General features: G+C 33.2%; 1 protein-coding gene across 30 annotated transcripts in view; it reads left to right on the top strand.

The window, feature by feature from the left end:
• The window catches only part of Sox5 (SRY-box transcription factor 5), a 983,564-nt gene that overhangs the window by 619,966 nt on the left and 335,725 nt on the right, over nucleotides 1-27,873 (top strand). For 26 of the 30 annotated variants that reach the window (XM_058576214.1, XM_058576205.1, XM_058576209.1 and 23 more), the window contains one exon: nucleotides 22,535-22,766. In XM_058576214.1, the coding sequence (XP_058432197.1) occupies nucleotides 22,536-22,766 (231 nt within the window). In that variant the 5' untranslated portion in view covers nucleotide 22,535. Of the gene's footprint in view, nucleotides 1-16,002; nucleotides 16,633-22,534; nucleotides 22,767-27,873 lie in introns of those variants that run through there. The other 4 variants (XM_058576216.1, XM_058576217.1, XM_046435879.2 and 1 more) reach the window with 2 other exon arrangements.

Below are 27,873 nucleotides of genomic sequence, written 5' to 3'. Positions count from 1 at the left end.
ATCAATAAAGAATCATATCTATTACCGGAAATGGGTTGTTGGGTAAAAAAATTTAATGTCATTTTTTCAGTCAGTGTAGGATTTTGATGAATAGTAGCTTCAGCTATTTTAACGAGTAGTTTAAGACTTAGTTCTTTCTTTGTTGAAGAGTACGTGACACTTAGTGGGAGAAAAGAGTGGTTGCTAAAATCACATGCCCTTGTTAACTCCAAATTAGAAATTTCTAGAAATCATATCCTTTTAACTTCTTTAAAGATAAAAATTACAGATAAAATACCCTAAACCATCATTAGAAAATGGAAAAATGGTGTCAAGGAAAATATTTGAATGATATGATTAGTGTATATAAACATGCATATAATATACTCAGATATTTGTCTTTATATTGAACATAAATGCATGCTAAATCTTGGAGGAATAATAAGAAAGATTCAGCATCTAAAATCTATCACCAGCCTCAGACTGTAATGCATATAAACCTAGTACCAATTTTTGTAGCCTTATCTATAAAGACGAAAGAATGTGTAATGTATAACCTTCATATTATCAGATACCATATCATGAAGAATTAACCATAATTACATATATATTTAATTGATTTGTTCTCATGAAATTTATTTGTGCTATTATAATTTCCATTTTCAAACATTTGATATTTTTACCATTAAACCAATCAGACCCTTAAAATTCTGTTGATCATTGTAATATAACAGATGTATTAGTAAATCATACCCTTTAAAAAAAGAGTAAAATTTCAGTTACACTAAAAGGAACTATAAAAGTCAACTAGCCCAAACTTCTGTAAGAATACATGAATCCTCTACATAGACTTTCTGATTAATGATATGTCTTCTGTTTGGATACTTAAAGAATTGTGCATCTAATTATCTTATGAGTCAAGCAAGTTCTCTTGAACTTCTAACTTATTTTCTTCTTTTGCCTTCATTTGTAAATAGTTTGCATATTACCTAGGATAATAATTATCTATTTATATCTAGCCTTCACAAAATAGGGCACCTGGCATATAGTAGACCCTCAATGAATAGTTTATGTTCTGTTCTGAACAAAATAAATCCAAAAATAATTCTGCCATTGCATCATTCCCTTTCAGCATTTTTCTATTCTCTTCAGGGAGCTAGCTGTGTGTGCTGTATATAGCACAAAGGATGCATGTATAAAATTTTAAAGGTTATTCCTTTTTAAGATATTTAAAAATCTCTGATAGTAATTCTATAAGCAGAAGTCATGAAATAAGTTGGTGGAAATGTTTAAGATGTGTATTTTAGTAGTGGCTTCTGGATTGATGCCCAAGTTAAAACTGAATTGAGAATTTTAATAATACATTCCTTGATAATAGTCTGTACAGATTCCCAAGAATAAGAAAGGCTACATTGATTATTTATTATAAAATATATCTTACCCAGTGTTTGCAATTAAAACAATATTGCTTAACATCAAAGTATTAATTTCCCTTAGATTATAGTTATTTACTCGTTCTTATATTTACCCACATTACCTCCAAAATATGAATGAGGGTTTACATTTCTTGACAGTACATTGACAGCAGTGCTTATTAATTCTGAATAGTTTCTAAATACTCCATGAGCTGAGGAGATATAGTCCATATGGCAAGTAATTGGTGGTGTTTAAACTATCTTGACATCACTCCATTTTGAAGTAGCTATTATTTTCATCGGCTTTTTTGGTGATAGCCAGCAGAAATCTACCTGGAACTGCACATTATCTATTGATTTTTCTTTTGCCAAATGATTGATGGAGCATTCTAGCTCAATTGTTTTCTCTTGGAGTGTTTGTGGTTATATTCCTTTGTTTCAAAAAACATTTTCTTTGAACTATCAAATGTTTTTAGATAGAATAATGTGAGCATTTGGGGAATGGCTCTGGGAAAAATTATTAATGATAATTTATAGGAAAATAGTATAAATCAATTGTTTCCTTGAAACAGAATGACAATAGACTGAAAAGAAAATTCTTCCTAGATTAAAAAAAAATCTTATATTTTATGATAGCTAGATTTTCCTGGTCAAAAATCAACCTTTTGTTGGGTTTAGCCCCATGGTCCTCAGATGCCTTTCACAATGCCAACCATCAGTCTAAGCCAAACTTAAGAGTACATGATTTTCTTAAAGTGCTAGTGCAGTGAATCCAGCAATACAATGCACCTCTGCTCCACATTTACTTGTCACAATAGGAACCCATTTCTTTGTGTGGAAATCTTAAGTCCTATGCACCGAATGAGGAAACTGTGTAGATGAATAGCAGTTTCTAATGAAACTTTTACAATGACTGAATCATATAATAGCATGTACTACTTTCCTTTTTCCTGGGGGGTTTCACTTTCTCCTACAGAGTCAGATAGTGGGAATCTATTTCATATAGATTGTTCTGCAATAAACATCATGAAGCAAAAACTATATCCTGTATTCCTAGTAATGGGATGAGGTTTTGGTACTTTGGTAGAAGTATTTCAACTACTGGCATAGCTCAGGACTGATTTTTTTTTAACTTAGTTTGAAACTCATGCTATTTGATGTCCTCAAATGGTGCCGAGCCACATAGTATAACTTTATTTTAAGTAAGATTCAGAAATCTTAGCCTTATGCAATGAGTTCTAAGTCGTATGTTTTTATTCAAAAATAAAAAATGTTGGCTGTATAAGAATATTAAAATAATTGGACTCTTTTTAGAAGGTCATACTCTACTAATTACAATTAGGTTGTTTGATATCTTAACTTTAACTATCATTTATAGCTGAGTAGTTTAAATGAGATTCAATTCAATTCAATTCCAAATAACAGCAACAATAATAACAGCATTTATAAAGTATGTATGGTGTTTGGCACAGAGCTATATGCTTTTGAAGTACTAATTTACTTCCCTCAAAACTCATAAATATTGTACTATTTATATTTCTTATAAAGGCAGAGACAGAGAATTTAGGTAACATAGTGGTGATGGAGCCAGGGAGAAGCATAACTAGTGGTAAGCCCAGGTTTGTCTTGTCAAAGAACTTGTTCTTACCCAGTGGCTGTGCTTTGATTAATTGTGCTCTGTTTTCGAGTCAGCATTAGATTGAAAGATGAGTAAGGCTCTCTGTGACTTAAAAGTTTATAATCCAGTAGTACAGTCACCTCGATGTGCATTAAAAAGTGTTTCCTGGATTAAAAGGCTTTTATGTGGTTTTCAGTAATGGGAATGCAGACCCAAAAATGTGAGGTTTTACTTTAGTAGATTACTTCCTATATTACATGTAGTACAAAATTTATGCAGAATTTGAGGGGACAGAAAATAAAGGTGAACAACTAGCACAGATTTTAAAAACAATTCATTTAATTAGTAATGAGAATAGTAATTGACTTCTTGAATATCTGGGTCCTTGGGAATCAGTAAGCTCTTCTTTACTGTTCACATTTACATATTTTAAAGTTATTGTTATTACCCAAATGTCTCTGCCTCTTCCTTCTAATTCATTTCTTTCTTCTTCACTATGATAGAGTTTAAATTATTTTTAAAGAAATAAAAATTGAAATATTTGCTTCTAGATAGACCTCAAGGATATCCTGAGTTCTAAATTGGTTTAAAGTTTCTTTTCCAAGCAAATCAATGTCTATTTAATTAAAGCTATGTTGAATTGCTCTAAATTAATTCAAACTACTATCGTTAAGTAGAAAACATCATGAAATATATCATGGAATATTAATAATTGAGGGTTGTGTTCTACTTTCATAATGTTGGAAATGTATTAGTAAACAAACTGCTATGAAAAACAATTTTTAAGCACCATTGATTTATCCATTCTGTTTCCCCTCTGTAACTTGAAAAACAATTTTTTTTTTTAGACTTGATTATAGCTGGTACTGACAATAGTTGATTTCATAGAGAATGAATTAATCTTGAACTCCGGAGATGGAGGATGCACAGATTAATGGCTAATAATTAGTTTGGAGATAATTGTAGAAATTACAAACTTTGTGATTCTTTTAAGTTTCCTCCAATGAGCTAAATGTAAGTTACCTTCCATAATCTTTATTTGTGATACCAAGAATGGCATCACAATTTTGGATCAAACTTCTCCAAAGTAAACTATTTAGCAGTAAGATAATCCATATTATGTTTTATAAGCATTTATGTGAATAAATAAAGAATAAATGTAAATATTGGCAGTCTACAATTGGGAGCATGTCATGAAGGAACAGCCATGAATGTATGACCATTAGGAGTGAATTGTAAGTGTATACAATATTCTCTTTTAGAACAATCATTAAATATTTGTGTATTATAGAGAATCTAATGAAAAAGAAATACAAGGTACATTTACTTGTATAGGTATAACTATAATGTTCAACAAAAGTTTTCATTCAATAAAAGTAATAGAAATGAGAAATATATTTCTAACTCTTTGGGGGAAAGATCAGTTATAAGGTATATTTTTAAGTCATTCATTAAATGTTCTTATTTTTATTGTAATTAATAATGGATTTTTTTCTATGTGTATTGAAATTTAATTTATATTGACACAGGCAAAGATTAATCGTGATAACTAGCATTAAAACAGCTATACTCTAATATAAGTTATGTGAATGTGGTTTCTCTTTCTCAAAATATATTGTGCTAGAGTTACCCTCTTGTGATGATGTGAGATGACATAGTGTCTATGTGAAGAAGTGAAATGAGGGGAATGATGCAGGCATTGTGGCAGATTCTTGGGTTACGGCTACTATGTAAAGTTTTATCCTTTCAATAATATTTGTGATAAAATTTTCTTTTATAGTGTTTCAACCTTAATTTTAACCTTAAAGTTCTGCTTATTACTAATTTTGTCACTCTTTTAAAAAATATTTCTGTAAAGAATCTTAATAAAAGATGTTGATTATTCTGAAAAACACCAAACAAAACAAATAGTACTCTGAAGCCATACAGTCAAGCTGATAACATAGAGGGCTACTAAATGACTAACTGGCAGGTAGCATATACAGTGTGGATATGCTGGATAAAGAGGTGATTCCTATACAGGCTAGATGGAGAGAATTCATCATGCCGTTCATAATGGCACTCATTTCAAACTTGTGAATTATTTATTTCTGGAATTTTCCATTTAGTATTTACAGACTGTGGTTGACATAGATAACTGAAATCATGGAATGCAAAATAGCAGATAAGGGCAGACTACTGTATTTGGAGCAGATATAGCTCCAGATTCTAGCTCAGCTGCTTTCTAACCATGAGACATTTATCAAACTATGTAACATTTCTGAGTCAGTTTCTATAGGAAAAATAAAAACAACTTAAAAATATTTTGTAGTTTTAAAAAATATTGTTTTATTGAAAAGTAATTCACATGCCTTTAAATTTATTCACTTAGTGTACAAGTCAATGGTTTTTAGTATATCCATAATGGTGTAATCATTCCCACAATCTAAATTGAGAATATTTCATCACTCTTAAGACATCTATATCCATTAGCAGTCATTCCCATTCTACTCCCTCCAGCATGCTCTCTCCTCCTAGATTACCTCCAATTTACTTTTTCTATTTATAAATTTGCCTATTCTGGACATTTTATATAAATGGAATCAAGCAATGTGTGGTCCTTTGTGACTGACTTCTTTCATGTAGCATAATATTTTAGCTTCATTTATGTTGTTGCATGTATCAGTACCTCATTCCTATCTGTTGTCAAATGACATGCCATTGTATGTACATTGGATTTTGTGTTTTGAAGCATCATTTGATAAATATTTAGGTTGTTTCCACTCTGGGATATTATGAATAATGTTGTTCACTTTCGTGTCCAAGTTTTGCATGGACATGTGTTTTTATTTCTCCTGAGTATATTTACCTCAGAGGAGAATTCTGCATCAAATGTAACTGTATATTTAACTCTTTAGAAACTGGCAGTTCTTTTCTAAAACATCTATAGTGGTTTACATTCCTAAGAGTAATTTATGATGTTTCTAGTTTTCTCCACATCCTCTCCAACATTTATTATTATCTGTCTTTTTTTACTTTAGCCATCCTAATGGATGGGAAGTGAAATCTTATTCAAGCTGTTGGTTTGCATTTTCCTAGTGACTAAGGATGTTGAACATCTTGTAGGTGCTTATTTAGTATTTGTAGATCTTCTTTGGAGAAATGTCTGTTCTGATCTTTTGCACATTTTTAAACTGAATGACTTGTCCTATTAAATGTGTGTATACACATATACATACATGTAATGTACACATACATACATGAATTGTCAAAGTTGTTTATACAATCTGGATACAAGTCCTTTATCTGATATGTAATTTCAAAGTATTTTATCCCATTCTTTAGATAGTATTTTTAATTTTGATGATAAAATACAGCTTATTTTTTATTTTTTATTACTTTGCTTGTCACTTGAGCTTTTGGTGTTGAATCTAACAAACCATGGCCTTACATGAAGTCGTGAAGTTGCCTTTCTGCCTTTCTTTATGAGTTCTTTATAGTTTTAGTTCTTATAATTATGTCTATAGACCAATAGAGAGTTGTTTTCATAACCAGAAATGAGGCTAATAATACTAGAAATCTAAACCATCCAGCACAGTAACTGGCACATATCAGTGCACAGTTAGTGGAAGTCACAAGTTTGAACAGAGTCAAGAATCTGTTGCTTTTTTAATGTAAAAGAGTTTGTTAAAAGTAAGGCATGCTGCAGTAAAACAAGATGGTCTCTGGGAAGTATATTGAAATTAAGGAAATTTTGTTGCTATTTAATAATCATTTAAATAAATATTTTCTTAAGTCGTCACAGAGTAGTTTAATTTACTTTTTTAAATTAATATTTTGAAAGGTTTTGTCAAAGGTGGATAGATTATCCACAAACGCTTCTGGAGAGTTAAGTACTTTAAAGTAAAGGTGAAAAGTTTTTGATGGTAAAGAAGTGAGTTCTAACCATTGCTTCAAACTTTCCCAAAGGGTATGTCCGTTTTTTGATTCCTCTGTATTCCACTTCTGGTGATTTGAGTGTAGCATTGGCAGCTATCTTTTTGATACACTTTGTAACCTCAGAACCAAATATGAGAAGGTAATTTACTCTATTTGAATTTCTGAAGTGAACTGAAATATGAGTGACTGTGCTGTGGCACCCCTAGCAGCCATGGCTCTGGTATAAAGTACTCTGCAAGCATTTATAGCTAATAGTGTACCCTAAGGAAATTGTTTTATGTGACAATATACATTTTGTCTTGAATAGAAAAGTATACAGACTGATGAAGGAATCATGTTTTATCCCATCTAAAAAAGGATAATTCCTTTAGGTCATGGATAGGACAATGTGAAGAAGCCTTGCGCTGCAGCTGCAGCAGTGTCTGGATAAATAGAGGATTTAATAATGTTCAAATATTTGTCCCAACCTCAAAGGACACCCTGAAATAGAACTAACTTTGCAGATGATACAGCTCTCTCCATATAGGTCTGGTGGCTCCTGCCCAGGGATTTCCTTGGGTATTTAATGTGTTTGGCTGACTCTTCAACCAACGCAGTTACGGTAGCAATCTGTGTGGGGATTTGGCTTCAGTCCTGTGTAAATAATGTCAGCATAGTATGTAAGAATGACAAACTTGAAAATAGGAAATGCGTATTGAAATCTCTGGAAAATCTTCCCTATGGTTTGATGTTCTTGGACACATGAGAGTTGGGATTTTGAAAGGATTAATTAGCTCGGTCTAAACTTTCCTTCATGTTTCGGAATCATATCTCACAGTTATGTCCACACAGCCAACCAACTCCTTGAAATATTCATGTTCCCCAAGAAATACATTCTTGAAAATGTAAAATACAGGAGGAAAACAATATTTGAGAATACTTTAAACGATCATTCCTCCATAAACCTGACAGCAGCAAAAACAAACAACAATAACCCTCCCCCCCCCAAAAAAAAAAGAAAAAAGAAAGAAAAGGAAAGAAAAAGGAAAAAAAAGAGGGGAGGAGAGGTTGGGGAGGAGCTGGTCCCTTGCTGAACACAAAGGTCTTTCACTTGTGGGGAACTGGAATGGGGGTATTTGGGTAGTGGAAAAAAAAATGTTCTAGCATGTGGTAATGAGGTTTAAAAAAAAAAAAAGAAAACAGCAATGGATGATTACTTTTCTCCATCAAGGCCCCTTTATCCTCATAAGCTCAGACAGTGGTCAGCATGTTAGACACCCCTCCCTGTTTTATCCATCCCTTAACTATGTTCTTTGACAGGACTGGTTTATACAGCTGGGCCTTTGTTCAGCTTTGGGGAAAGCAGTGGAGAACAGCAGAAAAGATGGCAGATAGAGTACCTATAAAATGGTACATGATAAACACTGCACTTCAGTGCAGGATTCCAGCTTGGTGGCTTTAGCTTTGTTAGATTCTTTAAAAAAAAAAAAAAAAAAAAAGATTTGTAAAATGAATGCCTTTAAAATATTTTAAAAAATAATTTAAAAAAATAAATACAGATTTTGGGGTATTATATATAAATAGATTATGTTGATCATTAAAAATTCTTGACAGCTGTATTTCAACAAACAATAGGAATGAACTCGGTTATATTAACATCTAAAATTATAATTATGTTTAGGTATGTCTAATACAGTGACAATATTTTAGAGAACATGAACATTGTTGGTGCTTAGCCACAGAACTGATTGAAAAGAGAAAGCATTAAGGAAAAGCTATTTATTCAAAAGGTCTATCTATATGACATACTTGTAAAATATAAACAAATGGAAATTTGATAGTGATCTTACCATTAGTTTTATTTTAAAATCTAGTGCAAACCTTGTACTGGGATCTTTTTGTGTGTTTACACTTGTCATAGCATTATGTGAATTTGATGATTTTTCTACTCTACAGTATAGGCCATACCCTTTGTATTTTTATTTCAGGGCTAAGAAACTGGTTGCCTCTCAGTTAATACTCAACAGTTCTTACCCATTTTTAGAAAAAGAGCTAGCATTCCTAACATGTCCACTGTGGCAATATGAACCATTCTTTTAAACTTTTTCCCCCCTAAAAACAACAGGGAATGTGCTAAAATCAGAAAGATTAATGGGGGAAGAAGATAAACAGTTAAGACATAAAATGAGTTTAGAGGTCAAGCTAGAAAAATAGGAAAGCTTATGGGTTTAATTCATATTCATCCAAGCAAAGGAGCTTTGGCATGAAAGGCACCAATGAAGAGGCTCAGCATTCTTATAACACCAACCATAGCTGCATCCTGCTGTTTTGGAGTTTGGGTTGATAGATGCTCATCATCTTTGGCACTGTACCCTCACTTTTGGGTTTTTCATGATTATGGTGGCAAATTCTTCATTTTTGCCAGGAAGTTCAGAAAATCTATCTTTGGCCCAAATGCCCGTCTCTCACATCAGAAGCTGTTGTTCTAGGAAAGATTTGTGCCCTGTATATATGTTCTTAGCTGTCTATTTTAAATATAGCATAAATATTTTTTTTTACTTTGTACATTTTTCAACAGCTGCTATAGAAACAAGCTGCAACCAAGTCTATATGGGGAGAGACGGTTAAGCCACCAAATTGCCCAGAATTTAGTAGTATATGAACTATTCCTTATCAGGGTTATTTGGATTCCAAAGAGGATAGGGGGTCAGAATATTTCTCTTCATTGGACTACTTAGACAGTGAATTCTTGACAAATCTGATGCTGATGTCCAGTATTGCTTTTAGCTGTGAGTCTCCTTTTCTCATTTCTGCTAGCAGGGGAAACATTCTCTAGAGGGTTGCTTTAGAAGGCTTAACTTGCTTGATTTCACAATGACCTTTGAAAACAAAAGAAATTAAAACTAGACTGGTTACTTAATTATTTTTGTCATCATTGTTAGATCCTAAATAAATTAAACATGCCACAGATTTTATTTTAAGGCATACACCATGCTAAGAATAAGTCACTTTTGATTATGGAACAATTTGCTATTTATTAAGACTTAGCCAGTAATGTGAGAAGGGAGGGAGAAACCAGAATTGGGAATGGTGCTTTAAGAGGAAGCCTAGATAAGGAGAGAGAGAAGGAGACTCAAAATAAATACTTAAGAATATCATTTTGGAAAATAAAAATTTTATTCCTATTTGCAGTTTTCAGACTGCAGTATTGTGAAGCCCTGAAAAGTTCAAAATGACCAAGTGATTAAAACAAGTAAAGTGATGTATTTACAAACGACACAGTATCATTAAACCTAAAGAGCTATTCTTTCCTACACAAAACTATTATATTTTGCATCTTCATCTCACCCTTACCACTGATGTTCACAAATGAAAATTCATCTTTTTTCATTACAAATATACTGAATATGGTGAAATGTTTTAATAAGTCATTAAACATGCCCATATACACATGCATATGTAGACACTAATACATCCTCAAGAGGATAACATGAAAAAAATGGCATTATTAAGGGATTAGTATTGTTCACTGTGGAGATATACACACACACACACACACACACACACACACACACACACATATTTCCTTTTCATGAGTAACCAATGGGAAAAAGTTTTTCTTTAAAATGTACAAAATTTTCGACCAAAGTTTAAAATTACATAGTAAATGAAAGTTGTTAGCATTTGATTGTAATTGTATTGATGTGGTGTGGTCCAGTCCTTAACAGAGAGGTTTCATTAAAAAAGGAAGAATATTAATGCTGTTAGCATGTCATTATGTAGTACTCTTCTTTCTCTGTCTCTTCTTCCTCCTCCTCTTAGCCCTCCCATTCCTTCTTCTCTCCCTCTTTCCTTTTTCTTCTCTTCTTCTCCTCCCCACTCCCCTGCACACACAAGGCACACACATACCTCTCAAACTTCCCTGACAGATTAATTCAAGGACAGAACAATAGTAACTGAATTAACCCTTTTTGTATTAGCAATTATTCTGACAGAGAGTAGAAAAAATGGTCCCTGTTGCTGAGATTGTAATTTTAAAAGATACCTCAGTAGAGATCTTGAGAATAGATAAGCATCTCATACAATATCCTTTCAGTGCCTATCCAACTGTATATGGCCTGAGATTTATACATGTGGCAACCATATGTTTCAGTAAATCCAAAAGGCTTCTAAATTTTAAGATTTGCTGTATTTCTTTTATCCAGAAGTACATGATTACTTGTTTATCAAGGTATTGATGAATTTTCTGATTTAGGAATTAGAAAATGGTTTGCATATTAAATGTCTTCCTTAGGGGTTTTTGTTTTTTTTTGTTTTGGCTACTTTTAAAAATATATATTACTAAAAGACTTATACAGCATGTACTGGAAGAGACTATTTTTACCAATCCCTGGATTCTTCCCTCCAATCCTCTATCTGTCCCTAATGTGGGATATGTGGCTACTCCGTACTCAGCCCTCAGACACACAAGGAGCCGAGCATCTGGGGAAACTCAGGAGGTGAGCACTTTCACGCTGACTCAGAGACCAGCCGTATGACTCCAGTCTGGCGCTGTCACGCCTGGTTATGGAGAGGCAAGAACAATGCCTCCCTTGAGAAGGAAAAAAAAAAGTCTAGTGCAGTCACAATTTTGATGTAAAATTTAAATCATCTCTCCACATCCTGTGGATTTAGAGCTGTCAGAAAGGCAAAACCATGCTTAAATAGAAAAAGCTTTTTATTCCTTAAAAAGTAGACCCTCTAACTATAAATAACAAGTTCTAGAATCACAGTTCCTAATACTAGATTATTTGAAGTAATTTATAAAATAATTAGAACAAAAGAAATTTAACATTTTAAATCTATAGGTGGATGGAGTCAAACTTTTTTTTTTTTCTGTTTGTGATTAATGACAAATGTATGACAATATACGAATCAAATAGTTCACAACAAATTCCTGTTGATGGACTTGTGTTGCCTTCTCCCATACTACTACATTGAGTTATTTTACCTACAACCTTAAAGAATTTTATCTTCAACATTTAAAGGTCATAATCATTTTTATTATTTTTCTTCAAGATGACTTGGTTGATTTTTAGTATATTTGATGATTATAGAGAGTCTTTTAATTAAGTATTTAATAACTCAAATAGTTGCTGCTTTTAAGATAAGGAAATTATAATAATTAGTAATGATTCAAATAAAGGCAAATTTAAGCTCTCTTTAAGGTAGAAAGTGCCAGATTCTTTCTTATAAATCATGAGAAAAGTTTTGACATATTTTTCCTAAACAATCTAGAATTCTGTTGAAACACTTACCAGCTCTTTCTTTTTGAAAGTGAGTTTATATTTAGGAGTCATAAAAGTTCCCCTGATTTTCCTTCTGCCTTGTCAGGTCTTTCATAATGAACTCTTAATAACTTTTCTGAGTATTAGAACATTATAGAATGATTACAGGAGAAGTTTACTAAATATAGTATTTTTTCTACTTTTTATTTATCAAGAATACTATTGTTTTAGGTACTTAGTAAGTGTGGATTAATTTAAAACTCATATAATATAATCTAGAGATAGTAACTTTTATTTGCCATATGTACTCCTTTAGATAAATTTTGGCTCCACAGACCAGCTATTATGTTACTATAATAAAGCAATCCTCTTATTTAGAAAAATGTCTGTGGGTCTTTAGCTGGTAAGACATAGTCTAATTTTGGAATAAAATTCTACTGATTTACAATTATTAATAAAACATAGGAAAATACAGAAAATGAAGAATTAAATTTTGAATTGAGAATCATTGTAGAATAGAATTAGGCTACCATAAAGTCTTTTAAATGTTGTCTGCCTTACTTAAAAAATCAAAACAAGAAAAAAAGCCAACAGTTAATTTTACTTTTTACTTTAAATACATTAACTCAAGGTCTACTGAAGCAACCCATGCCCACAGAGAGGAATTAAATTCTGTTTCTGAGTCTTCATCTATCTTTAATTTCTGATTTTTTTTACATTCTAAACTGTTTTCTGTGAGCACCTCGTTTTTCTTACCCTCCCGTCTATCTCTGACCTTGGTGGGGTGGAAGAAGCTGTATAGAGCTATTTCATAAGAACATTGAACAGCAAAGAGAAGATCAGAGAAGTGGTTAAGAAAAAAAAAGAAGGTAAAAATGGGGTTATTCTGATTACAAAGGAATAATATAATGTCATACTTGTTCTCAATGCAGAGAACATCTCAGAAACTATACACGGGATATGGTAAAGATAAGAAATAACCATGGTCAAGATTACATTAAAAAGTTGTTGGTGATTACAACATTTTAATCATCATAGTTTTGAATACAGTTCAAACTTTTGTAATATTTAATAAAGTATTTTATATTCTCATTCAGTTTTAAAATGGAATAAAGATTTATTCATAAGTAGCTATAGCATTATAAATTAGTTTTTCTATTTTGTTGTATTTTATTTTATGGTAAGTTTTGTGGATCTCTACTCTGGTGAAATGTATAGTAAGGATTACAAGGTTACAAGGAAGTCCAGTCTCATTTACTACTCAGTGTTGCCTGTTTTTATATTTCTGTGAATTCTGTGCTTCTACTGCCATTTTACACCAAGACCTGATAAACTTGTTCATGATTCTAAATAACAATATAATGAATGAGGTCTTTGTACCTAGGAAGCAAAGGGTAGAAAAGTATAGAGATTGGCATGTTCTATATCAGATACTTATGACAAAGAGAATTTAGAGAAAAGAGTAGAAACATGTAAAAGTTTGAATAATTACATATTCACACAAATAAATTTTCTATTTAAAAGATTTCTGAATATTATATATGACAGACTTGGTTGTCAAATTTACATGGAATGCTATCAGAGTAACGACAAAAATAACTCACAGTGTGGAAATTATATTGAAACCCTGTAAGAGGGAAAAGGAAAGTCTGAGCCATACAACGTGAATTATAATAATTCAAATTCATAGATAAGAGTAATGGAATAGATATTTTTGTTTAATAAAGTAATATGTTAATTATGTATAATTCTGTTTATATTAGAAGTGTTGGTTTTTTCATTCATTTGAATTAAAATATTTTCTTTCAATCTCAATGCCTATTTTAATTCCTTACATTAGATAGGTAATATTCTATTGCAAATAGATTCTTAATACATGGTAAAGTTCAATTCCTGATATAGATTAGCCTTCTCACAACTACCTTAAATTATAAAGGGAACCAGACAAATGTACTTGTCTTGAACAAATCACCTTGCTACTAGAAAAGTTTAAGGAACGTACTTCTAGAAAAATGGTATCCTTTGATATTGTGGAGATTATACAAAATACCTGAGATGATCTATGTATAAGCCCAACAGTTCTCTTTTGGCTTACACTTTTGGAGGATCCAGTCCAAAATTGGTTGGCCCCATTGGGTTTGAGGTTGTGTCAAGGAAACACCCAACTGTGGAAGCATGTGCCAGAGCACAGTCTCTCACTTCACACCCAGGAGGCAAAAAATAATAGCAAGGAGTGGTGTTCCACTATCCCCTTAGAGAGCATGCTTCCTAAACACATCCCACTAGGCCTCATGCTTAGAGTATTGGCCACATCCCTGTATGCCTTTTCAGGGTCTAACTCTCCACCGCATGGACCTTAGGGGGACATTGAGGATCCAAATTATGGTAGATTTGTAAGAGTTCCAATTTCAGTGCTTCCCTAAGAATATTCATTTTTAAATTATTTTCATTTGGTTTTAAAACATGTTCTGCTGTGCATATGATTTAACGTGAGAGAGTGTTCATTAAAACAAATATAATGATAGATGCCTACCAATAGATGAATGGATTAAGAGATTGTGGCACATATTCACAATGGAATATTACTCAGCATTAAAAGAGAATAAAATTATGGCATTTGCAAGTAAATGGATGGAATTGGAGAATATCATGCTAAGCAAAGTAAGCCAATCCCCAAAAACCAAAGGCTAAATGTTCTCTGATAACTGAATGCTGATTTATAATGTAGGGTGTGGGCATGGGAAAAATGGAGGAACTTTGATGTGGCAGAGAGGAAGGAGAGGTGAGGAGGAGGCATGGGGGCAGGAAGGATGGCAGAATGAGATGGACATCATTACCTTAGGTACACCTATGACTGTACATATGGTGCAATACTACATCATGTACAACCAGAGAAATGAAAAGTTGTGCTGCAATTGTGTTCAATGAATAAAAATGTGTTCTGCTGTCACATATATCTAAGTAAAATAAATAAATTAACTAGTAAAAAAATTTAAAAAATAATGATTATTTAACTGGTGCTTGTGATTCAAAGACTGCAGTAGTTACCTCCCCAAAAGTTCTGCATTTTCTGATTATCTGCTCCTTCTTTATTAAAATCCCACCATCAACAAAGGCTTCTCTCCAAAACTAAATTTACTTTATTTCTCCCAGATTGGCCTTTCTTTCTCATTCATATATTTCTCTTATTAGTGCAATCATTCTTTACCCATTAAATTAGTAATTTTTTCTTTGAACTCATCCACTTATTCTTCTTTGATTGCTCCCCACAACTTTCTAACAGTTACTAATTTCTGATTATTTTTCTTTCTAAAATACTGTTCTTTCCTTATGTTGCTGTATGATTCACAAACTTTCACTAACGCCCTTTATCCCTCAGTGTGCATTTCAGCTCTTTGGTGTAATCATTCAAGGTTGACAGATTAGAATCATGGTTCCTAGGCTGGTCACTGTCTTTCTTTCTTTCTTTTTTTTTTTTTAAAGAGAGAGAGAGAGAGAACCTTAATATTTATTTTTTTAGTTTTGTGGTCACTGTCTTTCAACTTTGCCTGTTGTGGCTTCTCCTGAAGGCAACTGCTTTAACTGAACCATTTTGCCCACTGCCTGTATTATTCTCTAAATTTATTTGATAGTATCATTTCCTCTGATTATAAGCCTTTCTCCTTTGTGTCTGTTGAAATTCTGATCCAACTTTTTCATCACCCCATTGAGTTCTCAGGTTTTCTCTCTGATTAATTTAGCCATCCATTGTCTATTATCCATTACTTGTAGTACTCATAAAAACTCATTGACCTGCCAATATTTTTCTTGATTTATTAATTATGTTGCTATCCACCTGGTAGATGGTGTCTTTCACTAAATGTTTTTCAACTAATGAAGTAATGAATTAGATAGATGAATGAAAGAGTGGGTAAATGTCTTCTTTAATATCATTAAAGATAAACAAGAAGGGTCATGATATCTAAGTTGCTTGTTTCTTTATAACACAGAGGTGGTTTGTTGAGCACAAAATAGAGATCCATGCAACTCATTTTCATTTACTCATAGAAAAAAATAGTTTAAATGCCAACTATGTGTGAGGAATTGTGCTGCCATATAATTAATTGTATCTGATTCAGCAAAGAGGATGAGGTTATTTGGAAAAAGAAATACAGAGCAATTTGGAAAAATACTTTATCATATAGTCATCATTATCATTAGTCTTGGTGATAGAGAGGAAGTGGTCAAATATAGACTTACTAAAATATTAAGAAATATAAGACATACTACAAGTCATGAGATTTCAGGAAATTAAAAGTGTTGTTTTTTTGTTTTTCAGGTGTTTGTGTTACAGTTTTAGGTACTATTTATAAAAAGAAGAGGAAGAAAAATTTAAAGTTGAGTAAAGTTTGCAGCTATAATGTGGCTTAGTTGTTACATAAAGGTGACTCATGAAAGCTGATGAAGTAGTTTGGAGGTGAGCACAGGAGCTTCCTCTGTAGTGGTAAGAAGGGAAGGAAGACTTTGTAGAAAAACTGGAAGTTTTCTCATTTTATATGTGTATTTTTTTTTGCAATTTTACAATCCATAAATGTGAACATAAATACAAATAATATTAACATTCCAAAAGAATAACCAGTAGAAGGCACTGCTACCCACAACATTCATTTATCCTTGAAGTAGAAGATTAAAAGTCAAAGGTTAAAATATTTAAAGAATGAAAACTTGTAAGATGAACTCTAAGGAAAGCAGCTCCTTTCTTGAGTCTCCTATTTTATATTTGTTCCATATGCAGAGTTCCTTTGACTTTGTCATGCTGTCATTTTCTAGAATAATTACAACAAGGAACATATTTTAGGCAGACAGAGGTTTTTGTTTTGTTTTAGTTTAAAGCAGTAAGTAGGTGATACCTCAGTAATAAGTTTATTAATAATTAACTATGTATAGTTTTTATGTAGTTTAACTTTTCTTTTGGTACCAGGATTGAACCTAGGTATGCTAACTCATGAGCCACATCCCCCGCCCATTTTTATATTTTATTTAGAGAAAAATTGTTGCTGAGTTGCTCAGCATCTCACTAAATTGCCGAGACTGTCTTTGAACTTGAGATCCTCCTGCCTCAGCCTCCCAACCTGCTGGGATTATAAGTATGTGCCACCATGCCCTGAGTAGTTTAACTCTTGTAGTGTTTTCCTTACATATTTTAAACAGAAATGTAAGATTTTTAAAAGTACTTTTTAAAAAAGTTTCCCAATTGCTTCACATTGAAATTGTTAAAATAAGAATATTATTACCACATAGTTGGATTTCATGTTCTCTGTCATTGAGACATATTGCAAGGATACTGGTCCCATGAGATTAGATATTACAGCTGTCCATAGCTAAGGCAAAGTCAAAAGGTTACAGAGAGTAAGGATGGAAGGAGGGCTAGTTTCAAAGGAGTAATCAATGGAGCCTTTTGATGAAATGTATTATTTGAGTAGAAATCTAAATGAAGTGACAAAGTGCATTGGGGTAAGAGGATTTCAGACTGAGAAAATACCAACTGTGAAAGAAATGTTTAAACCAATACTATATTAGTTTCTAATGGGGATCTAACAAATTACCAAATATTTACTGGTTTAAGCATTATAAACATACTATTATTTAGTTCTGGATGTCAGAAGTCCTAAGATGAAGATATTGGTAGGACTATGTCCCTTCTAGAGCCTTTCAGGAACAATCATCACCTTTTCTAGCTAATAGAAGCCATCTACCTTCCTTGGCTCATAGCCTCATTCTCCATCTTGAAAACTAGTAGCACAGTATCTTCTAGTCTCTCCCTCTGCCTCTGACTTTTCTGTTCTTCATCTTATAAGGATCTATATAATTACTCTGAACCCAGCAATAGTATTCATAATTCTCTCCCCATTTCAAGATCATTAACTTCATCATACCTGTAGAATCCTTTTATCCATTCAAGATAACATAATTCCCAGACCTCCTGGATTGGGGTCAGGACATTTTGGGTAGGTGGGCATTATTTCTACTGACACATACGGTTCACAGCATTGATTTCACATTAGCATTGCTGGGGAGCTCTAAATAATTCTGACACTCAGACTATACTTTAGAATCAATAGCATCAGAATTTCTGGGGCTGGGACCTAGATATCTACATTTTTTTAAACCTCTCTGATAATTCCACTGTGCAGCCAAGTCAAGAACCACTGGTTTCCTTTTCTGTTGCAATCTCACACTCTTTCTCTTGCCTCTGTGCATGCAAGGTACAAATGGGGATATCCTCCTTGCAGAGTGACTCTAATGCACATGGAGATGCATCACACAATAGCAAAAGACCCCAATAATTTTTAGTTACTATTACCTATTGACCAGAGTAATATGATGGTACAGAATGCTACAGGGAGAAGTGAAGGAAAAGCAGTTTATTGTACAAACAACTTGCTGCTTACAAAAGAGGATGTTGCTTAGCTCTTCCATTCATTTCTCTCAGCCACTCCAGGAGTGTTGCAGACTAGAGATAGGATGTGATTCATGCTTCTCAAGCTGCTCCTTTTTCTATGTAAGCTTGACCCCTAAATTTATATTGACTTTCTAAAAGTATCTGTGGATCTTTTCTTTTGTTATGACTTCCCACATGAAATTTCTCTCCATTTGTCCAAAAATTTCCATTTGCTCTTCTTTTTCCTCCAGATCCAACTAGTCAACCATTCTCTGAAATATTTCAGGGTGCTCTGATCTCCTGAAGCTCTTGGGTATTTGGCTAAAATGTCATTTGGCCCTTGTTCTGAACTGTTTTTTATTAGTATTTCTCCCTTTATTTAAAATCTTCTTAACTAGTACATAAGCTTTTTAAAATGCTTATTGGTTAAGTATCTTGAACATAGTAGAGGGTCAGTAAATAGTTATTGGTGATTTGAAAATGTCTCTCTTACCTTGGCATTAAACATGAATTCTTTCAAGAAGATTTTTTTGACCACTCATAAAACTGTGTTAAAGACTACTGTTTTATCATCAATTCCACAGAGCAGTGTGACATTAAATCACATTTGTCTGTCTCATGTTAAGTAATAGTTTTGTTCCTTGGTAAGTCCAGCATTTATCACAGGAATGACAAAATAAAAATTCTCTGAATGAGTACATCTGAGCATATGCCAGCCTAGATCCTCAGATTATTTCAAGGTTCCCTCATACTGCAGGCTGCATGCCCCGAAACCTACATATCCCATAGTAACACTGTATGGTTATCTGTGGCGCCTTCTCCCTGCATTTGAAATTGAGGCTTCCCTTTGTCCCAGATGAAGCCCTTTGGTAGATTAACAAAGCTTCAAGAGTCAAATATTATTGGTGAGTTGGTTATCAATGTTTTTAGAGATACCATGGGTCCTAGTAAACATAATACTTGTGGTGTGACCAACACCTTGATAGCTCTCTACATCATTGTCATATATGTACTATTTTCTAACTTAATAGCCTATCACTGAAATATAACCATGGTTGCTTTTGTTGTAATAGATTAATTTTGTTTAGAAATCTTTACTAACAATATTTTCAAGTTTAACACATTAAGAACATTTTGGAAGTCTTTGGAAATGAAATTAAAATGGACATGAACACTGGGATATTTTTGGAATGCATTTCTTTCTGGCACCATCACTCCTTCATGCTCAGTGTTTTAAACTTTTTGCTCCATAGAATGTTATATACAGAGAATGGTTACCCTGTTGCTTATAAAATTAATTTAGATACTGAGATGGTCATAAGTTTTGATAAGAGTACCAAATCTTATCTGTTTGTCTTATCTACCTTATGTCTACTTCTGGACTTTCAGTTTTCATAATCATCATAAATAATGATATTAATGAAGTAGAAATCAACAGAAGAGTCATAGTTCTAAAAGTCATAGAATTGTAATAACTTAGGAAAGGCTAGCTGATCTAGCTTTCTGCTTTGATGACCCAGAGACAGACTGTCAATTGCCTATAGTTTTCAGACACTGAGAGACTACATATGAGGTGGAGGTAGAGACCACAGAAAACCAATTTATTAATTCCAGTAAGAATCATAATGCCTACACCAACCACAAATTCTTCTGTTTGTTATAACAAAGACATAATCTCCTTATACTTAAGTACAGGTGAAACCAACAAATAATTAAAAGTCCCTTTATTAATTTACTGTGACAAATCTCTTTACAAAGACCTGAATATTTCAAGTGTGTTTTGTCTATTCATTTTTTTTTAATATGGGAATCAGAAGTTTGCTTGCAAAAGTGGCAACCAGAACAGCAGGAGTTAAATCTTTCTAATGTTTAGCGGTTGTTACTTGTAATAAAATATCAGTTTGATGAGAGAAATGAGAGAAATGGCACTTCCAATGAGACTAAAACAATTCTAACTCTTAATTCTAACCCTTTATATTCCTCTCCATTTTTGACAGTGTACATGGAATAGATGTCCATGCTAGAATCAAAGGTAGAAAATACTCAAAATATGATGACCCAAACTATTTTTCCCTAAGGCAAAACCTACCGTGCGTGGTAGCTGCCAATATTTCCTCCTCCTTTTCTGATCTTAGCTGATCACCTCTACTGTTAACATTTCTTTTTAATACTTACTAATACATTTGATCAACATAGAGTTAAGTATTGCTGGCCCAGGAGCATTTCTCTAATAGGAGATTTTGTGATTCACATTGAGTTTACATTTAAGCTCTTGGAAAGAAATTCACTTTCCTTGTTTCGGTGTTTTGTTTTTTTTTTTGTTTTTTTTTTGTGTGTGTGTGTGTGTATAGGTTTTTGGAGAGTATGTGGGTCACCCTGGAGTTTTAAGTTTTGTAAAATAAGAAAGTGCTTTTATTTGAGTATATACTCTTCATTAAGTACCATACCAGTTATTTTCATATGGTACATAGTTCATTTTCAAAAATATTGAAGAGATAGATATTATATCTCACCTTGAAAATGAGTAAACTGAGATAGATTAAATCTCACAACTAGTAAATGGCAGAATCAGTGTTTTAACCCATGTTTGTTTGATACTAACGCCCTTAAGTTTTTCTACTGTCTTATTACTTAATAGGATATCTTCAGTATTGGAACACATTTTCCTACTGAAACTTCTAACACTCATAGTAATATTCCTCAACAATGATTAGAAACCTTTCTTTTGGAAATACATCTTAAATTAAAAAATGTGTGTTGTCTATGAAGGAAGTGGTGTGGCAGTCAGGGAATGCTGCTTTTTGCTCATCCCACTGGTCTAGAATAAGAATGGATGATTCTGTAAACACTCTTTATTGAACAAAAAATACAGCATTTTCAAGGTCAGATCAAGTTGTAAATATTGCAGGGGAGTTTTTTTTTTCATCAAATATTTTAACACAATTTCATTTCTATGAAAAATTTTTAATGAAAGGAAAAGGAACTTTCTTTTTAACTAAAAATATTTGCCATGTATTTTTAACGTTTGATGATATTTTGAATCAGCCTCCAATACAAAGAAAATGTTTAAAACTTGCTCAGTTATCTAAGCCTATTTTCATAAAGGCCTTAGCTTATCAAAACAAAACATCCTTCTTTAGATTTTTTGTCTTAAAGAATTCTAAGGGGTAAATAGCTTGGCAAAATCACATCTAAATCATTCATAGAGTTGTGGAAGTAGAATTGAAATCGTTTTATAATCTGATCTTTTTATTACCTTGCAACTTTGATTTCAGAACTAAATGACAAAATTGGGTGATTTGGGGAAGTGAGGCAAAGAAAATTTTCAAATGTTTCAAGATTAACCATGATTCTAAAATTTATTCAATTTTTAAGCTTTCAACAAATATCAAACTTTTCGTCAGTTGCTCTGAGGTTTGCTTATAACCAATATTTCTGCATTTCACAATAATCCTACTTTTAATAAAATGCAAATTTCTTCTAATGACAATCATTTATTTAGTTGGTTTATTTTTGATGAAGGAAATTTTAGTTATTTCCTTCTTTTAAAACTGCCAACAGTATTTGCTATTCATAGATGTTCTGTCTTCAATAAGGTCTATCAAAGTGTAAAACTAGATGGGTATTTTTCTTTCCTTTAAAACGAAATGGTCTTTCATTATGCAGTGTTCTTAGGTGAATTCTCTTGTTTAAGAAGCCAGAATACAAGAGAGTGCTATATTAGTGTATTATTCTCACAACAAACAAGCACTGTTCTGTTGCTACCTGCTTGGCCATTGTTTCTGATTGTGTGTGCTTTGCAGTGGTATTTGGATGGTTTCCTGCTCTCTGCTAGCACAAAAAGGCATTTCTGTTACAATGGCCCCTAACCACACAATGACGGCATTAAGGATTTATGTGGAGGTTTCATTATTTTCTCCTCTTTTGTTCCTTCCAGGATGTCTTCCAAGCGACCAGCCTCTCCGTATGGGGAAGCAGATGGAGAGGTAGCCATGGTGACAAGCAGACAGAAAGTGGAAGAAGAGGAGAGTGACGGGCTCCCAGCCTTTCACCTTCCCTTGCATGTGAGTTTTCCCAACAAGCCTCACTCTGAGGAATTTCAGCCAGTTTCTCTGCTGACGCAAGAGACTTGTGGCCATAGGACTCCCACTTCTCAGCACAATACAATGGTAGGTTTCTCATGGTCTGTTGTGCCTACACTCACTTTGTGACCAGTCTTCTCTAATAGTTTGGCTTCAGTCCTTTGCTTTATAATTATCACCTACTTAATAGCCATGCACAGGATTCACTCCTAGCATCATGGAATTCTATGCAGTTAACTGGTTAACTGGTTCCAGTAGGAAATGTTATTTCATTTTTTTTTGGTTTTGTTTTCAAAATTTTGCTTTTGAGCCATTTACAATTTAATTAAAATAAAAACCACACAAATCATAAAAATAATATTAAAGTAACACATTTAAAATTACCATGAAAGTTAGATGGATTCATTCTAATACAAGTTTTATCTGGATAGAGTTGCAGTGATCATGGCTTGGCCATTTCCACCATGAGAAATCAAGGCTTTTTTCATTTTTTGGCTTTGCCCAGATTTAATTCCAGTATTCCTTATAGAGCCTGGAATTTTGTAGAAGATATATTTCAAAAAGACTACAGTTTTCTAATATGACCACACTAACATTACTTTCTAACTCGACCCCATACATGCCGTTGTTTCCAGAAATCAGCCATTCTCTGTCATATTCTATTCTAGAACATGTGCCTCAGCGTTAATTCCTCTGGGCCTTCACACTATGGTATGGGTCTCCAGATGATCAGGAAACTGGGGCTTCGTGCGCAAGAAGAAAGAAGGCAGTATAGCATGGTTGGTGCAAGCCTGGATAGCACACACAAACACAAATAAGGGTTTTGGATCCTTCTTACCAACTTAAATACAGAAGATCATCACGCTAGCCTGTGAGGTAGCAGGACACTTGGCTGCCAGTAATGCCACCCTCATGTTGTCAACATGGCGCTTGAATGGATGCCACATTTTTGTGACCTTTCCTCTCCTTCATCTTTTCTCCTTCAAGGATGCCAGTGCAGTTAGTTTGAACCTGATTACACCAACAAAAATAGGTTTCATCATACATTCTCATACTTTTAAAGACAGTGCTAATTCTGTTAAATCTTTTTTTCCTCCAGGAAATTATTACATATCATAAATGTATCTGTTCCTGTTACAGAATTACTCTATAGAAAATTAAATCAAGAAAAATCAGATGTCTTCTAAGAGCTGTATGATAAACAGGATACTCTGATTTTCACATTAGATTTAAATAATCTCATTCAACATTTTATGCTTCATAGTTTAAAATTTCTTTGAGTATTTGATTATGTTCCCAGACCCCCCCCCCAACAAGAATTGTTCAGCTAACACATATGTAGCACTTACATAAAGGTGATATTTTAAGTACTGCTTAATAATATAATAACTCAGCCATCACAATAATTCCATCAGGTAATTAATTAATCTTGTTATAATTAATCTTGTAAGACAAGATTAATAATGAAGAAACAAAGGCATGAAGAGGTTAAATAACTGGCTCCAGATCACAGATAATAAGTGGAAGAACTAGGGTTTACTCAGGCAGTCTGGCTTTGGAGTCCATGATTATAAACCTTATGTACCACTGCTTCTTCACAAGAGCACAGGCATGTTTGAGATTCTCATTATCTATAACTTGGCAAATTAAATCACACTCATCATAATTCTTTGTTCTTCCTATCATTATAAGCTTATGTTAGCTACCTGCAACAGCATAACTCTGTATCCTCCTCTCAAAAAGGTGAAACTTAAGGAGAAGTAGGGACAGTGGGTACTACACAGGTCAAAAGGGTCAGGAAGCCAGCCTCTCTCCTTCTGGTATTGTGTCACTTGTCACACCTTTTCCCTCTTAGCATTTTGACCACCACCTGCTCTCTGGGAATAGCCAACTGAGAATGCCTCTGAGATTGGTTTTCCTGTGATAGTACTGTACCTATAATACTGGTTTCAGGGTTGAATATAAATAGTATGGCTAGAATACCAAAAAAAAAAAAAAAAAAAAGATAAAAGAGGAGATGATTTTAAGTACACTCACAAATGGATATGGGAAAAGTTCATTAATTTGCATTATGCAGTGACCTAAGGAGATGCTGTGATGTAGGTAGTTAGTGTACATAAAACCCTTCAGTTTTTAAATGGGAATTTTGTGTAGCTAAATAAAGCTATGCACTGCCCACTTTGTACTAAGTTTTATGTTAGACATTGTAGGAATAGTACTTTCCCTCAATGTAACACAACTCACTCTCCATGTAATGGTGATGTTCTTCATTGGAATCTGTGGATCTCTTGAAAGCAAAGGGAGGACTCTGTGTATGAGCATACTTGAGTCATATTCTGGCTCCCATCAGTCTTTCAAGTACCTCTGTAACCCAGGAAGATTGGGATCTGCTGTTCTGTGTGTTAGAGCAGGGCACACACATGATTCACTGTTGCTGTAGTGACATCAGCACTTACACTTTCTCTTACTGTATATATGATTGGCTTCTGAATTTGTTTCTTCTTCAAATGTTTATTGATTTGAGCTGCTTTTCTTGAGTAGACAGTTGGAAGCATCATCTACATGAACTCAAAATTTCAGCCTTTCTTTCTATTCTTTTTTCCAAATTCCTTGAGGAATGACTTGAATTGTTTACCTCACTTTTGAGACTGTATGTCCTGTTGGTCACAGGATTTAGTCCCCAACTCTTTATCTTAGCAACATTCTCTATAAAGCATCAGTCTCTGGCTTTTGTTTTCTCGGTTACCATGTCTTGCTATGGACCCATCATGCTTTGCTTTCCAAGCATGTTCATGAATATAACAGATGGCCTTTGAATGACAGTTTTATTCTTTCTACCTGGAAAAATCTCTCAAATTTTACCTTTTTAGGGAATCGTGTTTCTCCCACAAGAGTGGGTTCAAAAATTGTCACTTCTTTGATGTTTTCACTGATTTCCCATGGCAGGAAGGGAACTGGCTATTGCATTATTCTTTTATCCATGACATTTTCTTACATCTTTTCTTCTGGTCTGCATTATAATTTATGCATTCACATGTCTGCCTTTCCATATAATGTATTTATTTTTAGAGGCACAGTGTGTTGATATATATTTATATTTCTGGAATCTAGCATATAATAGATACTCAATTTATAATTATTGACTAAATGGCTGAATTGATATGGATGAATAAATAGTAACTGAGTCTTGGAAAAAGTTGTTAAAGACACTAACTCATGGTGACTATAGTTCTAGAAATTTTAGAACTAAAGTAGAATTTACTAATGTAATACATTCAGAAAGCAGAATGTCATGATGTATTCAGCTGTTAAATAGATTAAGATATCTTTTATTCATTTATCAAAATGATTAAATATATTTATAGTATTATTATTCAACATGATCCTTTTTCTTTTTTTCTGGATACTAGGCCATTGTCCTATTTACACAATAGGTTCTTTTATTTCAGTAAGGAAATACATTCTCTATTTTTTTCCTATTCAATATCTTTGAAAACAGAGAATGTTTCATAGTCTTTATATCATAGAGTTCAATTCAAGAAAAAGAGGCATATTTCATTGCCTATTTATGTGTGACATTCATACTCCATTCTTAAATAGAGACAAAAAGATTTTAGAAGGTGTATATTTTGCTTGCCTGAATAGGTTAGAGACAAAGTAAAATCACTGAGTGATTCCTGTGATGCTGGCTTGAGGTTATAGAGAGATGCTTTCAGTATAAAACTTAAATCAGAAAACATTTCCTGAGATAAAAGTTCTGTATACTTAATGACCATAGCCATTTAAAATGTTCCTATCAAGGGTATGCAAGTGTTAAGGTTGAAACTGTGCCAGATAAGGATGTAATTCTGAAATTGTGTTTATTGCCTTAGTATTTTGCAGAAATAAACTCAATGCCTAACTAAGAGTAACTCCCAAACAGCTGTAACCCTTATGAAGACTAAAAGTTCATTCATACTTGGAATGTTTTACTCACTATTCAGAGAGGACTATGAATGAACTGTCTTAGAAGCACATTATATACATACGTTCATCAACTTCCCTCATATTTCTCGTTCATAGGAGATTCAGGCAAAGATTGTTGTAAGTCTATGAAAGAAACTGATTCTGTTAGTTCCTTCAATGAAGCTCTCATAATATTGCCAAGCAATTAATAGTAAGATTTGATTCATGTATACTCTTCTAAAAGTTAAAAGCATTTGTGAAAGTCCGATTCTGAAATGAGCAGAAAGCCTTTTTTATGAGCTTCATTTCTATTGATTAGTTTCTCCTGGTCCCCTTTGTTGTTGATTTATTTAACATGGATTTGGAGATTGTTGCTTCAAGTTTCAGAGGTGAGAATCACTATGATTTTCTGGCTTATTTTCACTAATAGTTCTGATGCAGATGGATTTATTGGATGATGTGAGAAACTGACATCCAGAACATGTCTGCATGTCAGTTAAGGTGAGCATGGATGGGCATTAGAAAAACCTAGAATGAGTCTGGAGAGAATTGAGGCCATGGCATCTAAACAAGCCAGGGGCTCTGTGGAAGCCATTGGTGCTAATTTTCTGTCTGGTTATTGCTACTTCTGTTGGTTAGATTGTCATCCCAGTGTCAAATGTAACATCAAATGAAAGTGTTGACCACTTGTGGTTGCTGAATAATAGGTAATCTTAGGTCACTATTTTATTGAAAAAAGAGCATAATATTTTCATTATAAATATAATTTGAGTAACTTGCCCTAGAGAGCTAAATTTTATTGTAAAATAAATACTACATGTCTATAGTTTTTAATTTTAAATATTTTTTGCAGTGTTTATGATTTAGTCCATACTAGATAAGTACTATGCATACTAGATAAGAACTGTATCACAGAGCTGCACTAGCCACCTTGTTTTGTTTTTGTTTTTGTTTTTGTTTTTTGAGACAAAGCCTCCCTGTGCTGCCCAGGCTGATCTCAAATTCTTGGACTCAAAGAATCCTCCGGCTTTAGCCTCCTCAGGGTCTGGGACTACAGGTGTGTGTCATTGTAACAACTGAGTATATTTTAAAAAGTATATTTAAAGATCTATTGGATTTGGGAGTATAATCTTATTAGTATCTTATTTATTGCTCATATTGATGACATTTCCCTGGAATTGTTAAAGACTCTAGGTATGCATTATCTTAGCTTAATAATATGAAGTATATTAAAATTAATGAGCTTAAA

Source organism: Marmota monax, unplaced genomic scaffold (genome assembly GCF_021218885.2).
Source record: "Marmota monax isolate L192 unplaced genomic scaffold, Marmota_monax_Labrador192_F-V1.1 WCK01_AAM20220418_F8-fsc00012, whole genome shotgun sequence".
Lineage (NCBI taxonomy): Eukaryota > Metazoa > Chordata > Mammalia > Rodentia > Sciuridae > Marmota > Marmota monax.
This window is presented reverse-complemented; position numbering and strand designations above follow the sequence as displayed.